Source organism: Cinclus cinclus, chromosome 8, assembly GCF_963662255.1.
Source record: "Cinclus cinclus chromosome 8, bCinCin1.1, whole genome shotgun sequence".
Taxonomy (NCBI): Eukaryota; Metazoa; Chordata; class Aves; order Passeriformes; family Cinclidae; genus Cinclus; species Cinclus cinclus.
In genome coordinates this window covers 14366958-14390812 of record NC_085053.1, presented here as the reverse complement: position 1 = coordinate 14390812, position 23855 = coordinate 14366958, and the positions used below count along the sequence as shown (strand labels likewise).

Here is a 23855-nt window from a genome sequence, read left to right as displayed (position 1 = left end):
TGATGGAGGAGCACTGATAAATACTCATGCTCTTGCCTGCTTTTTGTACTGAAGATATTTCAGGCTGAAGAGCTTGCCAAAGAGGGCAGTAGATAAAACACATGGCTGTAGTAGAGCTTAGCTGAAGAAGGGTAAAAGAGCATGTGGTGAACTAAGCAACAACGATTTTCAGCTCCATTGGTTTTTAAAGGAACACTTGCAGTTCAGCCTCCTTTGGGCAGCATTTTATTCAATCATCACTGCTGAGAAACACACTAGAGAGATCTCAAGAGACATTTTAGAATGGTTAGAGCTCTTCCCGAACAAAGTCCCTCAGTGCCTGTAAGCTTTTGTTAGGAAAACTGAGATGTCAAATAATTCTCCAGAGTGTGTAAGGGCGCTTTGTTAAAAGATCAAGAGAAAATTAGCTTCTTATATATAAATTGTGGATAAATTAATTTGAATGTGCAGTTGGGTTTTTTAAGGCATAATAGTTCATTTTGAAAATAGGGTTCTATCTGTATTTTATGATTGCAAGTATTTTAATTCCCATTATGGAGCTGACATTGAACTGTAGTGTCAATATTGACACTGAACTGTACCAATGATTCAGATATGAGATGTCTTCAAGACTTCTTGTTACAACTTGGTTTTATCATGTGTCCAAGACAGTCTTTTAGCTTTCAAGTATGTTTCATGAATATATGTTATCTGGCATATATACTTATTAATACCTGTTTTACTTATTACCCTTGTTAACTGGAATTTTAAGTTCTGGGTTTCAAGTCAATCAGTAGTACTTGGTCATAGACAAAGTTCTGTGTGGAAATAGGGGAGTATCAGGATGTTAATGACTTTTTCTCAAGTAATTAGGCTTCTCTCAAAAGAAGCCTAAAGTTAAATAATGACTTACTTTTGCTGGTTGTCATCAGACTAAATTATATTACATTTTGTAAATATGTTGCTGTTTTCCAGGAGGTAGAAAAGCTGTCTTTTATTGTTAAATTGGTCTTAGTTGAAACGTAAGGAAAAACAGTATATGCTTCAGTATTTGCCTATGCTGCCCTGGGTTAGTTAAACTTCACTCATCTTAGTGCAAGTTTTGGAAAAAATGCAGGTATCTGAGGTCCCCTAAAGTCATGGCTTTGCATCCTAATCCCATGAAGTCAGTTTCCTGATTTGCAGAATGGCAGATTCCTGAACTGCAGTTTGATATGCCTATACCTTGGAACATGGATGTAGGAAGGCAAGGCTGCTGTGTTTGCGAAGATGCTGGGTCTGCTGTTTTCATTTACTCTGGATTCCTACAAATTCCCTATTGGAGCTCCCTTGCTTTGCAGGCTGGGCACTAGTCAGTTATCAGGATGTCATTTGAGATGGAATTTCTATGTATCTTACTCTTTAGTCCTTTATCCAGAAAGCTTCTGCCACTGGGATCCATCCATGTGCTCAGTCAGGCTCCCTGGCAGAGTGTGAAAACCACGTGGGTCCTACTGGGTGGCTGCAGCCTGTCTTGCTGGAGTGAACCACAAGACCCACAAACCAGCAACTAAGCCACCCACACAGCTATTTGGGATCATCCAACTTTCCCAGCTTGCATATCCTGTCCTACACAGGCCCAGAAAGTGGGCACATTCCATTTTGGGAAGTTGCATATAGTTTTCTTTCTCTAGGTGGGTGACGGAGAATTTGGTCAAACTTTTTAACAAATAAGATTTTACTGCAAAACTCAAATAACACACACAAAGTTTTGTACAGTTTTAACATTTCCACGTTATATTTTTAGGAGAGGAATCTAGTGACATCTTTCATGGATTGTTCTGAAGTAACAGTTTTGGCTAGAGGCAAGACAAAGAATTAATGAACCATTTTTACAGAGGCCCTGCAGTTCTCTGTTTTCTGAAAGCTTTGCTCTTCAGAGGCCTTGGTGTTGACACAGAGCTTGTTTGAAAGTGACTGCCCTTCCAGTGCTCCTTGTTATTTAAGGCTTCACACCTGTAGGTTGCTTGCTTTACTCTGATCTCTCCGAAATGCTGGTTTTTTTCCAGCTGCACAAGTGTTTTAGGACAGGTGTTGTACTGAGAGGTTACTCAGTTGCAGAAGCCTGACTGTTCATACAGTGCAGTGACTGTAGTACATCAGCAGATCCATACTGCTATGTCCTGCTGATTATCTGTGTCTTTTGACTACCTCCTTGAGAAATAGCATATTGATGGCAATGACTAGTGTTCAGACCTTGCCAATCAATACTAACATTGGGTAAGAGTTAATTGACACAAATAACTGCATCTATCTCAGTTTGTGTACAAGAATGACACCTTCCTGTGCTCTAATCAATAATAACTCCTTGTAAAGCATTGAAATGAAGCTGCTTTCTCTATTTGACAGAGTTTTCCCAGGTGGCTTGGAGCTGTCTCTTTCATTGTGTCTCATTGTAACAGATTAACTGGAATGTTACATATGAATTGCCTGTCAAGATGATTCCATCAGGCATTTCTTGGTAGTGTTTATCACTGTCATCAGTGTTGAGTCAAGATGTTCAGCCTTTGTTTTGTCTCTTATTCTGTAGCCAGAAAAATGTAACGGTTTACCAGGTACTAACTTGGTTGCCAGCTAAATCCATTAGCTATTTCAAATAATATTTGCTGAAATGGACCTTTTAATAACAAATATAATCAGTATTTGCCAGAACTGTTGATTCCAGTTTGATGTGACAATTCCTGTGTATGTAGTGCAAAACATTGTTTTTCCTTTCATAATTGAACAAAACTCAGATTGTTGATATACTACTTGAGGAATTATTGCTTCAGTATGTTACTTTTGTTTGAAGACTTGGAGATTTGAGGAGAAAAATGGGATAATGTTGCTTTGATCATTACAAATTTATTTTATTAATTTTTAATATCTTTCTGAAATAGAGAAATACAAATGAATACTATAAAATACTGTAAAAGATATTACTCATAAATACATTTTTAATGACCATTTTGAATATAATTTTGGGGAATTACTTACTAGAATTTGAATTTTAACAATGACAAGTACAATTGCTTTAGCTTTCTCTAATTTTTTTTTATAAAAGTAATCTAACTGAGGAAAAAAACCCTGGATTTGAATTTGTTGCCAGAGAGGAGCTTGCTGAACATGAACTATCTTCACCAGTGCCTGTAGGAGTGGGTATGAGTGACAGGGTATCTTCATTCTGGATATGAATTTGTACAAGGTCATGGAAGGGAAACTGAAAGCAAGAAGGAAGCAAACATAGGGAGGCACTTGCCCCTCAGTTTATCTGTTGGATGGTGCCATCTTTCTGAACACAATTAATTATGCTGGCTCTTTTGGGTGCCTGCATAGCCACAGCTTCATTTTTGACTGTGACTTTTACATTAAATTGCTTGTTTTGAACACCAAGGGTCATGCCTAAATTGAGACAGCAATTCACAGATGAATTGTTTTAACACAGATTAGTACTTGACTTAAAGCAGATCTGGTTTTTTAGGCAGTTCAGCCGAAGGGGTCAGCTGGTATTCAGTGCAGCAGCACTTTGTTTGAACACCCATGTGGTTCTTTATTCACACCTCATTTATATTTATATGGCTCTTACATTTGCTCTGGCTCCTATTGCATAAGTTGGAATTCTGGATTTCCATTTTAAAAAACAAGAATCATCAGAGGATTGTCACCGCCGCCTTACAAAATTCAGTCTGTGTCCACATCAACTTTTACATCAAATCTGGATCTGAAGCCAACAGGAGGGAAAAACTTAAGTGTAGGAAGGTCCAACTTTTCAGAAACTCACGTGCTGTTCTGGAGCATTTCCCAGTGGGTATGGGTGAGAGCTGGGCCCTCACAGCAGCCAGGACTATTTGTGGGCAATTTAAAAGAAGTAGCTTCTGTTCAGTCTTCCCCAACCCCCTTCCATGTGAAAAAAGGGACATTGGAAATTCTGCAGTTCCTCCATTAGAGAATGACAGAAGCTTGAAAGCTGCTGAATTCCTCAGATACAGCTGTAATTGCTTCTTTATAACTCAGTGTATTAATAGTAGAATTAAAATTCAGCTGTTAAAATCTGCTTACTTTTGCTCTGAAATGTACTGATGTTTTAAAAATTATTTTTCAGGTTAACAAACAGAAATATTATTCACAAAATGCCTGAATGGACTCTCATTGCTATTGTTTTGTTATCTGTGTAAGTACCCTTAAATGTCAAATATTCTTATGTGCACCTGTCTTATTATCCAATTGGAACAAGATGTCATTTTCAGGTAAAAGAAAAGAAAGATTTCATGGAACTAACTGTGGAATCAACAGAAGTATTTCTTTCATGCATATGAACAAAATTTTCTTGGCAAAACAGAATTGTCCCCCTTGCAACAAATGTTATTAATGACCAAACTTATGTTAAAAACTGAAAAGCTAAGCTTTAGGGGGTTTTAAAGAGGCCTTGCAGGATAAAGTAGGAGTATAATTCACCCTCCTCCATTTGCTGCTGACATACATTCTTCCCCTCTCTGACATTAGGACAAAATGACATGTATATTGTATTATTTGGATTTGGTATAACTGTTAGGCTTTTCATTTCTCATTTTGCTTCTAATTTCTTAAGAGGTTTCACTTTTATGATGAAACTTAAATTACTTCTATAAAGACACATGTGCTTCTAAATAGGTATTCTTAAAGAGGGGAAGTCTTTTAGCAGGAGTAGTCCTCCCAAGGAATACTGGAACCCAGTATTATATTTTCAGGAGGATTAGCTTTGTTGGTTAAGATTATAATACTACAGTGCCCACAGTCCTCCTTAGTTTTGTTTTACTTACTGTAGAATTAAATTCTTTACAATAATTTCCCTAATGGAAAGCCTGATTGTATTGCAGTGTCTTTCAGTAAACTTCTACACAGAAGCATGAAAAGCTGTATTCATACGCATCAAGTGAGGTCCTTAATTTGTATTTTGCAAATTATGTACATTTCTGAAGTTAAAGATGCAAACTTTGCAATGTGTTAAACAGACACAAATTTGTATGAAAAGGTGAAATAACGTTAAATGTTTAAGTAATCACTGGTGGTTTCACAGTGTCAGGCTCTGCCTTCCATTAGGGTTAAACCATCAACCAATCTTTGTATGCCTTGAGCTTGAATTACAAGATTGCAAAAATCTTCATTCCAGAGTCTGTTCATTACTGTGCTGCTGCTTTTGGGCTTCCTGGGTCACTGGAGCCTGTAGGACAGAGAGCTACTTACAGACATTCACAGGTCAGGAAGTATTGTGGGCCAGCCTCATGGCATGCCCAGCACTGCACTTACTTTCCTTGATATTACTTCAGTCTGACACATTGTTCTGGCTCTGCTGTCCCAAGGAAGACGGTACCAGCAGGCATTAGAGCAGGCTTCAGCGAGCCCTACATCTGTGTCACCCAGCCAGATAGTGCTCAAATGATTCATTAAATCAGAACACAGAAAGTAACTTTACTTGAATGCCTTGGCATAAATTTTTTATCAACTATAAGAACAAATCTTTTGTCATTTTTACTATATATTCTTATGGTTGAATTGGTAATTTGTGAAACAGATCTTATGAATTTTTCAAGTAGTTTCTGTACAGTTAAGGAAATGGTATCTCTTTTTGATTAGAAGTTAAAATATGTAGCCGGTCTCTGCATATGATGAGCTGTAAATGTTTACATAAGGAATGATTGCTTTACAGCTGCTTTAAAATGTTATACAGGTAGCAGGCAGTTCTGGTAGCAGTCAGTATGAACAGAGCACCAGGTCTCTTTTTACCTTTCCTTACTAAAGGTCTATCCCTAAAGAAACTAATTATATTTGACCATAAAAAGAGTAGATATTGTTTATAATATTAGTGAAATCATAAATAAAACCTCTGCTGATTTCTGTTTATTGTAAGGTTCTTGCAAGCTCATGAACTTGAGATTTTTAACAGCTGCCTCTTAGGACAGAATGTGGAAGAATGCAGGTGGAATAGAATGAGGAATTAAGAAGGAATTAGAGGAATTAAGATTCCTCTAATAAGATGATGCATGTTGCATTATTTCCAGAAAGATTTAAAGTAGAACATTTAATTACCTGGAAATTCTAATCAAGCTTGAGTATTTAGTGGAAACCACAACTGTGCAGGGAAAGGCTGCTGAGGACCTGGTCAGCTCCTCACAGGTCCTTGCTCAGGCCCCTTCTCACCTGCTGCAGTCTGCCAAGGAACTTGTCATGTATTGCTAATAATTCATATAAAAAGAAATACACCCTATTTAAGTCCTCTCCCTTAACTGTAGTGAGACATTATGCACATTGTAGAACATCTAATGTTATTTAAATCACAGAGCTGTGTGGGACTTGAGTCAGTGGCCTGAGTTTAGTAGCTTCAGTCACACTTCCACGTTTATTCACAGGCCTTGACCTGGTTTCAGACACAGGATGACCATTTTACTGCCAACACTAACCAGTAAAGCTGCATAAGCAACACCCTGGTAGAGGATAATGCTTCCTCTTCCCAGGTGGATGCCATACTATAGGTATCCCAGGGTACAGGGATTGAAGAAGGCAGTGTGAGCATGGATTTCAAGGTAAACCTCAAAAAAATCTAGACTTCAAGTATTTTTTGTTTTGCATTAAAGGGTGCAAGGTTGTTTTGTTTCAAATAGCAACTGTTGGACTTTGCATGCACCCTACTTTGTGCATCAGTGTTGTGGCTCACCACTTCCTTCTCAAACATATATGGCTAGTGTGTGCTGAGGACTTGGTGTACTTAACTTCACAGTGCACTTTCAGAGTGCCCCAACCCTTTTTGTGATAAGGTACTGGACAGAGTAACTGTTAGCATTACTGCTGTATTGCATTCTAGTGTATTCTGTTATGATCACGCTCTCCTCTCTTGGAGTGTGCCTATTAACTCTCTGTAGGATACACCATGATGGATATCATTAATGCCTAATTTTGGTGCTTAAATTAGACCCTAGGCACACTTCATAATCTGCAGGTTCTTAAAAAGCTGCTGAAAGTAATTACATGCCCTTAAGTCTACTGACTACTAAAGAAAACTGGGCTTCTCATTTATTGAAATAAAGAGCCTGGAACTGGACAGTGTGGCATGTCTCAAAGTATAAAATGTTGGAGATTACAGCAGTTTAGTATTTCATGTTCCTGGTGAACAGTTGGATTTATTCAATCAAATTATTATATAAAATATGAACACAGCCAGTCTCTGCCTTTATTGAAAATCTAGCCTGAGGCACTCCTATGAATATAGCACATTCAGCAATGCTGAATCGATGTTGTTAGAGTATACTTTGACAGCCAGAGATTTATATTCAAACAGTGGTATTAATGCCTGTTGTGGAGTGGGTGACTCTTAAAAATCATCTGTACATCAAATTTCTTACTTGTAATTAATAGTAATTTTGGCATTGATGGATTTTGGTTTCTTCCTGTTACATTGTTTAGCATGTTAAATAGAATTTTGTTCTAGTAATAGCTCCTTTATAATGTATTGTAAACTAGAATGCAGAAGTTGCATCTTTTTCTGCCAAAAAACTTCGCACGATACCAAATGAAGCAGATAAATAGATATAAATACAGTAGTTCAAGAAAGAATGGAGAAAGCAGTGGGAAGATTGGTTGCTATACAAGCATGGGCACTTTCTGTTTTTAGTGTATACCCCTGGCACAGACTAATGGAAAGCTTTCAAGATATTTTCAGGAAATGTCTGCTTTCATCTTACTTATCTGAGCTCGCTGGTTCCAGTGAACTGTGGTCAGCTTCATATACAAAGCCTATGCAAGAGGTTCCCCTGCTAAAAGCTTTGAAGCATTTCAAAATGTTCTGGGATTAGTTTATAAGCATTTGGCTGCAGTATTTAAACAAACTCGAAATGACCATGATCACTAAACAAAAGCCGTCATTATATGTGTGCAGCCACTTTAGATAAATGTGTCGTGTGGAGATGTACTCTAGAGGTTTACTCTCTTGGAGATAACAGTTCAGGAACTGGAGAATCTTGGGTTCAAGTATGTGTTTTTACTCCTCTGCACACGAGAGCACATCTATTGCTCAGCACTGACATTTCTAAATCGTTTTAAGGGGAATTTAGATGTTTCTGATATCACTACTGTGTTCTTATATGAAAGTCTGTGAATGTTTGAAATGTATGAATCTGATGTACAAATGCATATAGGATATGAATCAGACTTGCAGAGTGACTTTTTTCCTACAGAAACCACATACAAGTCAGCTGGATGATACTCTATTTAGCATGTCTGATGATGGAAGTTCAGTTCCAGGTTTCAGCTGAGAACAGTAATTTATCATTAACCTAGAAACGTTTCCTATTTTGAAACAGAGCTGAGCTTGCAGGACCAAGAATCTAAAGAGTCTTTACACAAGCATTTGAATGTGGTTATAATGTTATATTTATCTGTAGAGTTATATTATTGTGTGAAATAGAGAAAAGGAAACTTTGTCTTAATGCATTAAAAAATATCTTCTTCCCTTTTTCTCTTAATTTTAGGTTGTCATTTGATAAATGTGAATTCAAATAGATTTTCTGTTAAGCAGCTTTTAAGTCTTTTAAGCAGTTTTTTCTATTAAGCTTGCTTACTATCAGCATTTTCTAAGCAAACTTGAAGCTGCTTATTTGGCACATTGTGGACATATGATCAATATTATATTAGTTCCTTCTGGCATGTTCCAGTATGTTTTAGGAAACACAGAACCCAGTACAGTAGCGTGAGGGATTTCAGTGTTGTTAATTGGGATATTAGTCAGTGTCAGCTTTAAAATTAATTAAACATCTTCCTCATTCATAAGGGAGAAAATAGGAGAAACTTTAACAGTCTCCAAGAAGGTGTTTCTCCTGGAACAAAAACCCCCACTGTTGCTGCAGTGATGTTATGCAGGAAGTGACATTGAATTACATTGCAGCCCATACAGCTGCAGTCTTTTCCATGCTGGTATTCTTATGGGTAACCTTCTAAATGGGACATTTGGATGTGCTGTGTAACTTTCATGTATGCCCAGCACAACCTCTCTGAGTCCAGGATAATTAGTTCCTCTTTACAGTGCTGGAGCTTGGCTTCATCAGCAGAAGTGGAGCCGTAGCACACACAGTGTCCTGGACTCCTGCTGCGTGCAGTTAGGAGGGTTGGCTCAGAAAGCTGTCTTCTTTGCACCTGCCAGCTCTGCTGCCCACTGCAAGGGAAGAGCAGGGGCCTGGCTGTCTGCCAAGAGTGTTGGAAATCCCTCCAAGAGATAAAAATCTGCATGTTCCCAGCAGCTGTATGTGTGGGCACTCAGACTGACACCATGCACAACCAGCAGAGCTGGTGTACAAAGTGCATCACCAGCTATAAATTGTCCCTCGTGGTGGTGTTCTGACAAGTCTTTTTGTTAGAATCTAGAAATACTTTTATGTGAAGCATCATTTTGGGTGATCTGCTTCAGTCTGTTGACAATTTTATATTCCAAATATACTTGTGAATTAAGAATGTGGTAGTAGGGGAAGTACTTTCTTCTGACACTTCATTTTAGCCTTTTGTGTGAGTGAGTTGTTGCCACTTGTGTTTCAAGCTCTGACACACTGTGCTAGATTTCAGAAGGCTGCTTCTGCATGTTGACTCATTGGGGAGCTGACTTGGTCAGTGGAGTTCATGTCCCATTGAACTTTGTCACAACTATGATCAAGCAGATGGAAAAACTGCCCAGAGAGAGAACTGTTTTAAATTGATGTTTAAAAAGGTAATTGATGTCTTAAAAAGGTATACATATAAAAGATTTCTTTTGTAATGTCATGTTTTTCCTCCTTCCATAATCAGTGCTTTGCTTATTGGAAGTCATGTCATAAGTAGTACAGTGGCATAGAATAGCTGTACAGAAAAAATGAGCAGTAGTAGTAATATAGACAGCTCTGAACTAATGTTGCAAGTAACACATTAGTAGTTCACGTTAACAGCTGTCCTAAACTTAGTTTTAAACTAAATGTATTTTAACTTCATCCACTGAGTAAACTGAAATGCTCATTTTGCAACTGAATCCTGCAACTATAGCCCTATGAAATTATACTTGCTTCCTCATTAATAATTAATCTTAATACGTTCAACGCAAACTTTTTTTTTATCATGGAGCACTACCCATCTGTTAAAAGAAAAACATGACTGGCACACACTTGAATCTTTTATATTCAGAGTTTTAATTTTATCTTAGTTAACTTTGTAAAGAACAGCCTACTTTAGTGGGGATATGACATATAAGCAGTGGTTTTGACTAACAGGAAACTTCATTGTAAGACAAAATCTGTCTTAATTTGGCTTGTTTCTGAAACAAAAAAAAAAAAAAAAAAAAAAACAGAGATGCACATCACTGGAAATACCAGTACAGCTTCCTGTTGTGTGATCCCCAGGTATTTTGTACCAGCAGAGTTTTTAACCTGGATTCTTGATTCATGTTTTTGGTTCCATGCAGATAGTCATAATGGTACCTCTATTAGGCTGAATGGTGAGTCCTATTCTTCTTTAGCACTGAAATAAATTGTGCCCAAAGTAGAAGTACTGTGTTCCTTAACTGTTCTGGAGCCACTATAATAGAAAAACTTCATTAAAAAATCCCCATGAAAGAGCAATATTGTTTAAAGACCTCTCTTACAGTGTTTGATGCAGATTTTGGAATGTAAAACATTATGACACTAAACAGTATGAGTGTCTAGAAAGGCATTATTTCATTCCAGAGATTCTAAGTTCTTTTGTCATATTGCTGTTGAAAATGTCAGGCTTGACATGATAGAAGATATTTTTTTGTGAAGTTTATAATGGTTTTTAAGGAAGAAGAATCCTAAAGGTGATTAAAAACCATAAAAACCCTAAAAATGCTGCTTTATGATTGAATTATGTCTTAGAAAATAAGCTTATTTGAATGATAGAGCTTTTATAATTTGCTTGGATTAATAGTGGTTCACAGACCTACCTGAAGACCCAACTGTCTATGTGAGTTGGGGGAAATAGATGCATTTTATTTTTTATGTCAATAATGTTATATTGGAGAATATTAGTAGTGCTATAGTATTGCACAGTGATCAGGAATAAGTTAAAAATTACTTGGATGCATGAAAATTTGGAGGAGAGAGGAGAAGAAACTTAGAGAGGAGCCTAATGGAGACTTGGTTTTTTGTCCTGATACTGTAGGAATCAAATGCAAAGGCAGTTTGTACTTCTCACGTTACTTCTTGAGATACAAAAACATTTTGACACCCAGTGGCACTCATCCAGCCTGATAATTAAGTTCTGACCTGAAGTGACACGTTACCAGTGAAGGCAAAAATTTTCCATTCATATATATGAAAACAGAAAAATACAGCTTCTTTTGAGAAGGAAGGAAGGAAATGCATATCACCCAAAGATGATTTATAAACTGTTTCTCTAGACAGTGGGCTATGATAAAGCTCTCAGAATTTAAAGACAACAAGCCAGTGGATTTAGCATCAGGGCAGGTGGCTCTTTTTACACATGTATAATTAAAATAAATACTGGGGATAAGAAGACTGCAACCAGTCAATTAACCAGAATGTTGTGTAAGTAAACATAATCATATCTTCATAAAATTTTGCCTGGCACAATAAAAAGAATCTATAACAATCATGTCTGCAGCAGTACGTGTTAACTTCCCATTCCTCCCCACCAGGAAAAGTGTGCTTTACTTGGCTGGTAGCAAACATAAACAACCAGCATATGGAAGCTTATTGCAGAAACTGCAAGGAGTATGTGTGCAATTGCATACTATACATGCAAAAGCAGCATCAATGCAAAAAGTACAGGGGCTTGGTTGTTTAGAGGCTTGAGATGCCAGCACTCCTCATTTTGATGTATAGCACACTTACACCCTATATTCCACAGAAATGCACTTTTCACTCTCTTTTCTACTCTCTGTCCATCTGAACATCTTAAGAAGACACTGAATACATCTAATTAATTCATCATAAATCTTGGTATTTCTGAGGTGAGGTACTAGGGTTTTTAAAAAGTTAAAGAATAGTTGAGATCTTTCTGACTCATAATGTGTGTTCCAAACCTCATCACATATTCTTCTGGTTTTAGGCATAGGTTTAGTTCAGTGTACTTTCACAAATCAGTGTTAATAGTGTTCTTCTGCTCTGTAGAGCTGGTAAGATTGAGATTAAGAGTAGAAAAGTGATTTACTGCAGATCATCAAGTCAGCAGTAGATTAGGAAATAAAACAAGCAGGAAAAGGGTTTGGGTTTTTTTGGTTTTGGTTTGTTTGTTTTACAAACCTGCTGTGTGCTGTTATTTCTGGGAAAAGATGCTTAAGAATCCGTAAATTTTGGGGATTTCTAAGAACCTCATTTTGAGAGGTCCAAAACTGCTGGCATGTCTTTTCAAAACTGGGAAAGGCAAGTAGAAAAGCGTTGAGATTGTTACGTTTAACTGCTGAATAAAAAAAAAAAATGTGGACGCAGTGTAAGCAAGGCTATTCCTAGCACGTCTCTTTACTCAGCTGCATAATTCCAGGTGCTTGATCTGTATACTGGACTGTAATCAAGTTACAATGTTAAAAAGTTGTGAAACTAAACTGTGATCAATTTTATGATTGTTTCCCTAGTAACTGAGCACAGGTGAGTACATTTTATAAAGTCAAGTATTGACATTATTTTCCTAAGCATATTGTATTGTAGCTGTTTTAACTTACTGCAAGTCAGTATATTTAATTCTGTCCTTTTCTATTTTTTTTTTTCTTCTTACATATCACTAAGGTAATGAATTGATAGGAATATCCATATGTGGAATAATGAAGTACAAAAAAGGTGATACATATACATACAGAGAGCTATAAAACAACATTTAATTCATAAAATGTATCAGGCTTGAATGTAAAGGCATCTTCTAGATATGAAGTTGTTTCACTGTATATGCACAATAATTCATACAAAGGTGTGTATTTTACAAAGTACTTAAGAGGTTCAGGTTCTCAAAAGCTTATATTTTAGCATTCTTTAATCCAAAACTTATACCTGTGCTTAACTTCATTGTAGCTAGGTAATCCAGATACTTCAGTGGCATTGATTCCAGTATTTGAGAGGTGTCACAGCAGCACCTTGTGGAACATAAAAAGGAAAAGAAGACTGAAAAGGATGAGAGCATCAATTTTAAAATACATTTTAAATGTACTAGATTTAAAATTCTGACTAAGTTAAAGAAGAGGGGGAAATGGGAATAAATGATCAAACTGAGAAGTACCTTTGATCTGTCAGCTGGTTAGCAGGAAACAGGCTTCAAATAAATGGAGCTCTTTAAACAAACCCTGTCCTTGAAATGTGTACATAAGAAACTTAGATTTGTTAGGGAGAAACAGCTGATAGTGATTTCTTCTGGGTTCATGGCATTATGCTGATAAGTAAGCTAAATGAAAAATTTGTGGGACAAATCCCTGTATGAATGCAAGGGCTTTAAATGGCACACAGTATTGTAGACGTTCTAATGCTTTGGATCAGTGAATTAATGTTGTAGTCACCTTTTGGAATATGGTAATGTAGGCACATGTGCCATGCTCCACTTGTTTTTTAGAAAACCATCCAGCAGTCATATCTGTTGTACAAAAAAGAACAGAATAGAAAAAAAGTGATTTGAAACTTTGTAGAAGAGAACTCTGGATAAAAAGCTATAGATATTACTGAGCTGGGTTTGGTGCTTCCTTAGTCTTCTTGCCTGGCTTGAAGCCTTTCTAATCCACTGTTAAAGAAATTTGGAAGTGCTGTTTTGCATATATAATTGCCCAAGAAATTGTTTTTTGCCAGACCTATATGGTGTTTGTGTTGATGGCACTCATGGTAGTCATTTAAAAATTACTAAGTCTTTTAAAATAAAGTTCTTAAATATTACTGTAACAAGAGGCAAATAAAACAATTCCATAATATTATTGTAACTTTAAAGGAGTCATGGGTCCTGGAATTTTTGTCACTCCCATTGTTATTAGCAAAATATTTCCAGAGTATTGGCTGTCATCTTTCTCATTAGACAGGCTAAGCCTGGGTTAAAAACAGCCATTGCAGAGTGCCTAATGAAACCAAGTGTTTTGTGTTACAGGATCAGCATAATACTAGCAAATGCTTGCAGGCCATGTGTCATCATTTTCCACCTGCTGAATGTTCTGAAATGTGTAGTTCCTTTCCTGGACAACTGCTGAGGGAACTGATTCTGTTCCGTGTGTGCATACATAAGGTCAAGACAGTTGCTCAGAGAGAACGTTGTAGGAGTGATGCTGTGTGAGAAAATCAAGTGGTGAGAAACTGCAAATGTTGGAAGAGTTGTAGAAAGCAATAGGCTTCCAAATTCTGTCTCACCTGAACAGAAGAACAGAAATTCTTGCTATTGTGTTTACGTGCTATTGGTCAGTCATGGGGAGGTAAAGATGGGAATAGTAAGAAATGCCAGTTACTTTCTGAGAAGAGTTGCATTATATAATTAATTATGTTGCAGCAAAATACTATGAGTAACGTGAACTGAAAGGTTCTGATTACTTTAGCTAATTTTTGAGGCATTTTAAATTTTCTGCAGTTATTTGTCTGTAGAGTGTACATTCTAAGGCATGTTACACAAGTATGCAATGTACAGATCTGACACAAATGGCTGTCCTGAATTGTCACACTATTTGATGATATGTCACCATGAGTTCTTTGAACACATCGTGGATTTTCAGACTTACTTTGGCTGTTCCTTTGCATCAGACTTCTATTTTGCCTGTAAAATTAATTACTGGCCTAATTATAGAAATTTTTTAATATGTGAAGTTTTTTTACTTGTCCTTCATTAAAAGTCAGTGGTCATCTATCTTACAGAAGTTAATTTTGTGAGGAAAGTCTGAATATTCTTGAGATTTTTCTTTTTCTGTGTCTTTGTATCAGTGCAACATTACTATAAAATTTTTTCATTTCAAGATCATTGTAGTTATACAGCTGTTTGTTATGAATAACAGCTAGCAGCTGATGGAGTGATCTTAACTTTCAAGGGAGAGGAAGAAAGTGGCTAAACAATGCATCCTGATATTCATACAAATTGTTTGTTAGGTTAAAAAAAAAGATCCAGAACATTTGCATTTTCTTAAATCCGTTTTAAATTATCAATTTCTGTACCTGATAAGGTAGCTCTGAGTCTGTGGCTCAACTCTTCTGTCCTGCATAGTTTAGTTAAAACATTTAAATGCTTTTAAAAGATTTCCTGATGCAGCTTAAGGGAAAAACAGAAGTTTCTCTCGTATGAAAGGAAAGACAAGAAATGACTGTTCTTGCAGAATGCTGGAATAGAGCCTGCAGAGTATTTTGCAAATGTCCACTGGGCTTCCAAAGCCCTTGTGAGGAGAGCATGGTGTGACATGAGGGAGCTGTGCTGTGCAGCCTGAGCCCCTGGGCCTGCCCACAATCCTAGAAGTGGTGGGGTTTGGGCTGCTGCAGCTTTAGCTGTGTCCCAGCATGTTCTCTCCATTGCCACTTTCCTGTTTGGATACAAATAACTCACTGGGGGGAGAGGGTGGGGGTAAGAAGGGAAGAGGGAAAAGCAGATCCATTGTCTTTTTTTCAGTTGGTAGCAAGCACTTCCATCAAATGCTTAGATAACCCCTGCTGCTGTAGAAAGCAGCATATCCATCCAGTCCTATCTGGCTACACCACAAGTGAAATGTTGGCCCCACTAAAAGGGAATGGGAGTTGAGTGTCATCTGGACAACTATATGAAAAGTGTTTGTGCAAGGTGAACTTTACATGAAGAAAAATATATTTTGCATAACTATATATATAAACATGTATCAAACAGCATATTTATTGAAGAGACTTGTAGAAGCTGCATAGGAAAAAATATGGTAATGGAAACAATTAAGAAAGTTAACTTTTGAATGAACCTTAATTTTTACTGTATACTAGGATTATGTAGGAATTCCAGCCATTGATTTTGAATCACTGTGGGTAGCATTGATTTAAATGTAGTGGACAAAAATTTTAAAGCGTGAATAATTTAGTTTCTGTTGCCATCAGAGGATTAAAGTGCCTGTGCTGGATTCTGTGGACAAGTCAGTACACAATAATGAAAGGAAGTTAAATAAAACATAAGTTGCACTTCAGTTACAAAATTCTTGTCTTTATGATGAGAATAGGCTCTTCAGCCTATATTTAAAACTAGACCAGGAGTGGCTTTTTTATCTCAGTAAGAAAATTGCCTGTTTATTTATGTCAGTTACTGCTGTTCAATATTGTGGGCTTTAGAGTGTTTTATCTTTCATTAAGGAAGTATAATACAGAAATATATTGGGGAAGATTACAGAAAACTGCCCCTGAATGCCAGTCTCCTCTTTGATTGGGTATGTTAATAAAAGGCCCCAAACTAGAGACTACTTTAATTGCAGAGTTGCAAGTGACACTGATCATAATTATTTTTTTCCAGTACTAGTATAGTTTTAACTTAAAAGACTCAATTCCAAAGATATAATTAAATACTTTTGCATCTTGTTTGTAAGTTAGATGCTTCCAGTTCAAGACTGTCTGTCAAATATTAATGTGTTCTAATGGAAATTGTTCACTCTGGAGACAGCCTTTTGCTTTTAAGGGTTTGGGGTTTTTTAATGTTGAGTTTTTTAAATCACGCTTGAAAAGTTACAAGAAATAAGTGGGGTTTTGGGGTTTTTTCACTGAAACTGTGAACCTTACAGCTAAATTACATAAGTTGAGGCTGTCATATTTTCTAATTTCTGAGCACATGCTTAAACATAATAATTAAGTATAACCACTTAATTACACCAAAGTTAATTTTTTTAAGCTCCCTGGTGTTGCATCTTTATCTTATAGCTAGACTGATGTGCTTCAGATAATCTTTCTGTCTAACACTAACTTTGGCCTGATGGATGCACCATGCTTTGGGATTTAAGATACTTTAGTAACAAAACTGCAGTCCCTAGACAAGTGTACTGTATCTAGTGAGATACTGGAAGTGAGATACTACCTCAAATTAAGCAAGATTCTGAAGAACGTGCAAAATTACAGTGATGGTTTCAACTTACTCTGTCCAAATGCCTTGAGTGCCTTTGGGTGGGGATTCATGAAATGGATAAATGCAGCAAGTGTTGGAGTTCACCTCATCACTGAAGCACTGTTATAAGTGATTGATACATGGCAGCACTGCAGCTGAATGTACAGGCAGATGGTCTGTGGGCTGCAGTGCACATCCAATTCACTGAGGTTTATTGCTGATAGGTAACACTTGTTGGATTGACTCAGTCTAGCTAATTGTCTAAAACAAAACAATTGCTTTTGTTCCATCAGTTTTGTTGGAGACTTCCTTAATAGGAACATAACTGAAATGGAATCTAAGTGTATTCCATAAAAACTGCTGTATTAAAAGAAAGGCATTTCTGATTTGTAACATTTTTATTGCATTGCTAAGCCCATCAAATCTGTAACATAAGAGTAGTGCAGATATATTTGGAGTGTTAAAAAAAATGCAAAACCAAAACACCCCAGCCCTTCTGTGTTGATGCAGTGGAAGTCATTAGAACAGCATGGTTATCTGCATGGTTACAGCTGGAGCAGGAGTCTACTGGTCAGAGGTTTGTTGGCACCCTTGTAGCACATATGCAGTAGTTGTGTGTCTGTGGTTTTGTTGGGGAAGAGGGAAAAATGCTGCCTGTAGTGCTTGCTGCCAGCTCTTGCTTCATTTCTGTGTTCTGAAACAAGTGTTAAGCAAACTTTTGTGGTCATTCATTAGTTCAACTCCATCATTCTGATAGAAAACCGGTTATGATGATCTTAAAAAAATAAGTCTTAAATTACTAAAACAAAAGGTAGAAAGAAACAGAATAAAAAACCCCAACCTTTATGTTGCGTAAAGAGTCTTATTTACAGTACTTAAATACCTGTAGCTGGCAGAAAGATATCTTCTTTTCCAAAGCTTACTCTGAAAAGAGAGGTAGTGCTTGCCTGTTCCATCATTCTTTTATATACTTCTGTTCTTGTTCAAGTTACAAGCATGTCAGACAAGGTAAGGGACTTTAAAAACTGTGTTTGGATCCATGGCTTCTGCCACAACCCGCAGCTTTTACTTTTTCAAGCTTCCAACATTAGGAAAAAAAATAGGAATTTAGCTTATGTTTTTCTAGGAGGAGCTTATTATTAGTCTTCTAATAATTAGCATATAGCTTTTCTTCATGAGTATACAAGTGCTTTCCATGATATTGGGGCAAATTATGTGCACTCAAATTCTCAACAATTTATGTATCATTTTAAGTCACAGTTTTGAGGAGTGGAAGCCCAACTCTTATGTTGTGTTTTTATGCATTTTCAGGTGTCTGTTTTAGAGAGCTAAAACTGACTGGCAACACAGTGACTGCTTTGGAATTTTTTAACTTTTTCAAAGAGAATCACAGTATTCATCTTAAACAGAAAGTCCAGAAAGCTTTCCTTGAGATCCAGTAGCTGAGGGAAGGACAATACTGGACAACTGGTTTGGGATTTTAGAAAGAATATTCACACCCCTGGATAGGAAATGCCTGGATAGGAAATAAATGCTTTTAACTACATAAAAAGTTCTATCTTTTCTGAATGTATTCAGCTGTCTTCATTAAGGTATGCGATAAGAATAAGTAATGCACCTTACTATATCAATTAATGAAACTTCTCCCTAAAAATAACTCCTAAATATACTTGCCAAATGTTTTTGTAAAGGAACTGATTCATAGAAAGCTTGGGTCTTGAGCTGAAGCACTGAAAATACGTAAACATTTTGTGGTAGCCAGATGTCCTTTAATAGCCTGATAATAATTTATTATTCTCCTTATGAATTTCACTTTAGTGGGGCTTTTTTCTTGAACATGTAACATATGTGGAATAGCCAGCAAATACAAATTTTATCAATCAGATACAGTTTGACATTTTTAACACTTTTTAAACGTTACGAATGCCTGTTTACCATATGGTGTAAGTGGGTGTGCAGGAAACGACACTCTCATCAAGTCTGATATACTACTTTTCCATGATCTGAGCTTGAACATTTCCTTTTAGTGGCTCGTGTTGAAGGCAAGCCTTTGAAGAATGGGTGTGTAATTTTGGACTGTAACATTTACATTTGTGTACTTCTGTAGGTGGTTAGTTTAAAATCAGTGAATCCTTTAGCTTTTCTTATTTTTATTTGACTTTATTCATGAAAGTTTGTTCCAGATTAATGCTGCAACACATGAAAGAGGTAACAGGAAAGCAAAATTTATATTTTCTTTCCACTGGTGCACTAGCCAGCTGTTATTACTGTGGTCCCAAGTATCCTATTTCCTGTTTATATTCTACATCTGTAGAAGATGCTGCACACTTTCAAGGCAATTCTACAATCTTTGAACTGAAATCCCGCGTGTCATTAAACTGAATTAGTCATCATAATTTCTTGAGAGATAAGATCATTGTAATTTTCTGTGACTTGAAGATACCAATCCCAAATGCTGTTGTGGCCTGTTTGCATACAATTAAGCTTTAATTCAGCTAAGCAGTCCCTCCATACTCTCTTGTGTAATAACACAAATATACATTGGACCAGTGTTACTTAGAGCATGTAACCTACCACTCCGTGCAAACCAGCAGCTTGTGCTTGCTCCTTTCCCAGACAAAAGCTTCTGCTTCTAGCTGCAACAGCTACCTGAAACTAGAAGAGTACTGGATGATAACTGCTTTTCAAATAACAAGTTAAAGCATCATTTAAAGGTCAAAAGGACACAGTTTTCCAAGTGAAAAATGTTTGTATATATATTCATGAGTATTTAACATGTTGTCCTATCAAGATGCAACTTGTAACTAATTGCTACAAACTTGCGTTTGCCTGTCTGAAATTACTTGTTGATTTATTCTCTTGCTTATCAGATTATCCGTAGCTTAATTAGCTTTCAAGTTCAGGTAAGGAAAAAAATTGATGCATGTCTATAACTTCTTTAGACTTCCATTTCTCAATATTTAATGCCTGGCAACTTCTGTGAAAATAGCAATACCTTTTTTTTTTTCTTGCTTGGTGTAAGCTATAATACCTACTCTTTAAACGGTGCGTCTGAAACAGGGTCTGACATTTAGGATATGCTTATAATTCATGAAACTATGTAATATCACCAGCTGCGGTTCTAAACAAAAAAGAAAAAAAGGCATGTGAGCTTCATGGTAATAATGGTTTTAGAGTATTCCTTAAAACTGCATAAACCTTCTACTGGTTTTGAAAAATAATGTTCTTATTTAATATCCTCTTAAGCTCATGGCAGGACTAAGAACATTCATATAAAAATGCACGTAAATCTACATCATAGCCAGGAGAATGGTTTACAGTGCTACAACTATCTCACTCCAGCACTCAGGAAGTCAGGACTGTTTCTGCCACCAGTCGTTTTTCATATACAACCTGCATGATTCTGAGAAGGGTGAATTGAAGACAAGTAGAAATGCACCTCCTGGTCTTCCTCCCGCTGTCCCTGTCTCCGGACTAACACTGCAGTGGTTCCTCTGATCCTGGCAGCTCTTCCTGCGCTCCCCGCAGAGAAAGCCTCACCGTGCAAACGCAGCCTCCTCCTCCTGCCAGCCCTGGGCAGGGGCTCTCTGACTGCCCAGCCCAGGGAGTAACCCCAGCACCTCCCAGCAGCAAAGAAACAACTCGGTCCCGTCTGGCGTGAAGTGCGTTACAAAACCCAGTGGCCTCAGGCCAAAAATCACAAACTTCACTCTGAATACTTCTCTTTTATATACCTAGCAGAGTTGTGTGTCATTTCTTTCCACACCTTGCTCTTACTTTCAGCATCTCTCATGGTCCACCTCACCAAGTGTCAGTGTTAGAGAGCAGAACTATTTAGCTAAATCTACAAACTGAAATGGAATCCAGAAAGAAAGAGGAAGTAATTTTAACTCGTTAAAAGTTTAAATATTTATTATTATTATTATTATTATTATTATTATTATTATTAGTGGTGGTGGTGGTATTATTACTAATTTTTTTTATTAAGGGATTCTTATTTAGTATGTCTTGTAAAGTCCTTTGTGTTTTATCACTCTTTTTGCTTAATTTAAAAGAATCTTCTATCATAGACAGCTTTTTTCAAGTGGAGGTGGTCTTAGTATCAGTGGCTGCAGGGAGATTGATCTCAGTTGTTACTTGCTTGAAGACTTCCTGAGCTGGGAAGTTTTTAGGAAGCTGTAGACTATCTTGAATTTCTTACTAGAAGTACATCATTACACAAATGTATTCTAAAATAACTCTTTTGTGTATGGTGTCAATGGCACTGTGTACCTACAGTATTTGAGACAAAGTAACTGTTGCTGGGATAGGAGCTCTTGTAAGTGATCTTGTCAGTAATCTTTGGCGTTGAAGTTTCTTAACATTCAGCATAAGCTTCAGTATTCGATTTTGTTGATTAAAGATTTTATATTTGGGCTTAGGAAGTAGATTCAGTTATTACTACCTTTGCAATATTTTGCAGTAGAATTAGGAGAAAAAGGGAGGACTTCAGGATAAAAATAAGATAAATTAAAAGGCAAATGAGAACAAATAGTTCAATATTTCACCTCATCTGCATACAGATACTATACACGTAGGTGATCTGTATAGTGGTAGCTCCTTCCAAACTGAGGAATTTTTTATCTGTCATATTTTAGTCATATGAAGAAGTTTGTAACTTTTACTGCATGACTGTTTAGGAGCTTTCTGGTAAAGAAATAAATGATGACTGGGATCCTTCCTTTTACACTTGTAATTGTACATTCTGCACTTTGTTCTGACATCCATCTACAATATATAACATCTGTGTACAATTGGTTAGAGGCATACAAACAACTCTCATTTTTTCTAATAGATTTTTTTATTTACTACATACTAATAAAAAATAATTTGGTACACTCATTGTATATCATACATACAGTCTATTATATAGTGTAATGAATCAAATGTGACATTATAAACTACTTTTCTTCAATACAGTTGTTTGAACTCACAAGCTTTGCTTTTTAACATCTGCCACTCAAAAGTTGCTTTGCTGTATGAAATGTGTTTGGTTTTTTTCCAGATTGTCACAAACAACTCCACTTTTCAAGAATGCTCAGACAAGCCCAGTGTACACACAGTTCCTGACCACATTACTGGAAGAACTGCATTTCAAAACTGAAGATCTGGAAAGTTTGACAAGAATATTTAGAATGGACTGACACGGACAACTGGAATGGTCAATCAACTTCAAACTATTCTGTGTATCTTAAAACCAAGCTGGTTAACCATGGGTTTAATTTTCAGCATTTTGTAAGTATGTACAGTAACTACAGATTGTATCAGCTGGAGGAGAAAATGTGTGAAGCACATTTTAAAGTAAAGAAATATGAATGGTATGGAAATGAGTGTCATCATTTTGTCACTTACAGTAAATGCCAGCTGCTTACTTATCACACTAATCTTTTGATAATGTATGGTTGGTTTACTGCAATTTTGAGAGGAATTTTTGCTACCACAATTTACTAAAAAAATAAAATTCTGTGTGGCTACAATGGCTAGGACTCAGCAGGGATTTTTTAATTATTACATTGAAATTGTTATGTTCAGTTTTTGTGATATAAAATTGAGTTAAGAGCTGTGTATTTTTTGCACAATGTTGAGATTACATTTTTCATTCTAGGTAGCCCTAGAAATTGAAGAGCAAATACCTTACTTACATTGGTCATACTCAACTGATCCCGTGAATACAGCATTATAGTATCATTACTGATCTCACTGCTTTGCATCTCCTTCTACCTGAAATAGTTGCACAGAGAAAAAAAGAACGTCTACAGTTTTTTGAGCTTTTTTAAATGAAAAATGAAATCAGTATGAATTGTACTACTTGCATTTCTGCTTTTTCATTTCCTTCCTATGGGTTAGAATTTTGAAGTCTTGTGAAGAAGCTGACTAATCGCAGTTGCCCCAGGTATGAAGACAAGTAAAATATGGATCATCTGTAAAGTGTTTAAAAGCAGTAAAAAGGAATTTGGATTGGTTTGGTTTTTCTTGGTTTGGAAACTTTCAGTCAGAGCTTGTCTACAGAGATCAGGGAAAGAGGGGGAAAAATATGTGTGAACCTCCAATGGTAAGAGCAGTGCTGCTGACATTTCTCCAGTTGCTCTAATGCATGGAGCAGGAACCTTTTAAGAATGATGACAGTACTCAAATATGTCTGATTCATAGCCTGTTTGTCATGATACTTCTAAGAAAAGGGGTGGTCTTTGAACTTGTGTGAAAGTTATTTTTAAGCAGACTCTAGTTGTTATTAATTGGGACCTTTTAAATATATTTTAATAACTAAAATGTTTTTGCTTTCAGTAGTCGTTTCATTTCAAAGAGTTGTGTTATCTAGGCTGAGTGTGTTTGGAATTGCTTCTGTCACTAACTGATTATAAACTGCACTAAAATTAAAACTAAAAAAACTGCATTTAAAACTAATCCACTAGTAATTCTTAATGATTCCATGGTATGTTTTATTGCATAGTTCTCAGTCCATAGGACACTGTATTTTGATAGACTTGAGAAGAAAGTTGTAACTGGCAGTGCTTAATCTGTAGCAAAGGCTAGCACTAGTTAAAGCTGAGGCAAGCCTTACCAGGGCTGCTACTCATCCACTCCATATAAGAAACCAAAGTTTAATTCCTTTGGTTTGCTTCTGTAATTGGACACCAGAAAGGAACTCTACACTAAACTAGTTCACTGCTGTTTTGTTTCTTCATGATAATCAGAGTAAATATGTGGGTTACTCCTGACAGACAGGAGCTCATGCAACTTTGCTGTGGAAGCTTCATTGTGCAGTAGACTTTATTTAGGAGATGCTTGACTTTTCCAGACTTACATTGCAA

The 23855-nt window shown here is 36.6% G+C and overlaps 1 protein-coding gene across 1 annotated transcript in view; it reads left to right on the top strand.

Moving 5' to 3' along the window:
* RPAP2 (RNA polymerase II associated protein 2) overlaps positions 1-22599 on the top strand; it is a 35482-nt gene extending 12883 nt beyond the window's left edge. Inside the window, exons 11-12 of the mRNA XM_062497373.1 lie at positions 4100-4168; positions 22049-22599. Of these exons, the coding sequence (XP_062353357.1) occupies positions 4100-4168; positions 22049-22187 (208 nt within the window). The 3' untranslated portion in view covers positions 22188-22599. The remainder of the gene's footprint in view (positions 1-4099; positions 4169-22048) is intronic.
* The last annotated feature ends 1256 nt before the right edge of the window (positions 22600-23855 follow it).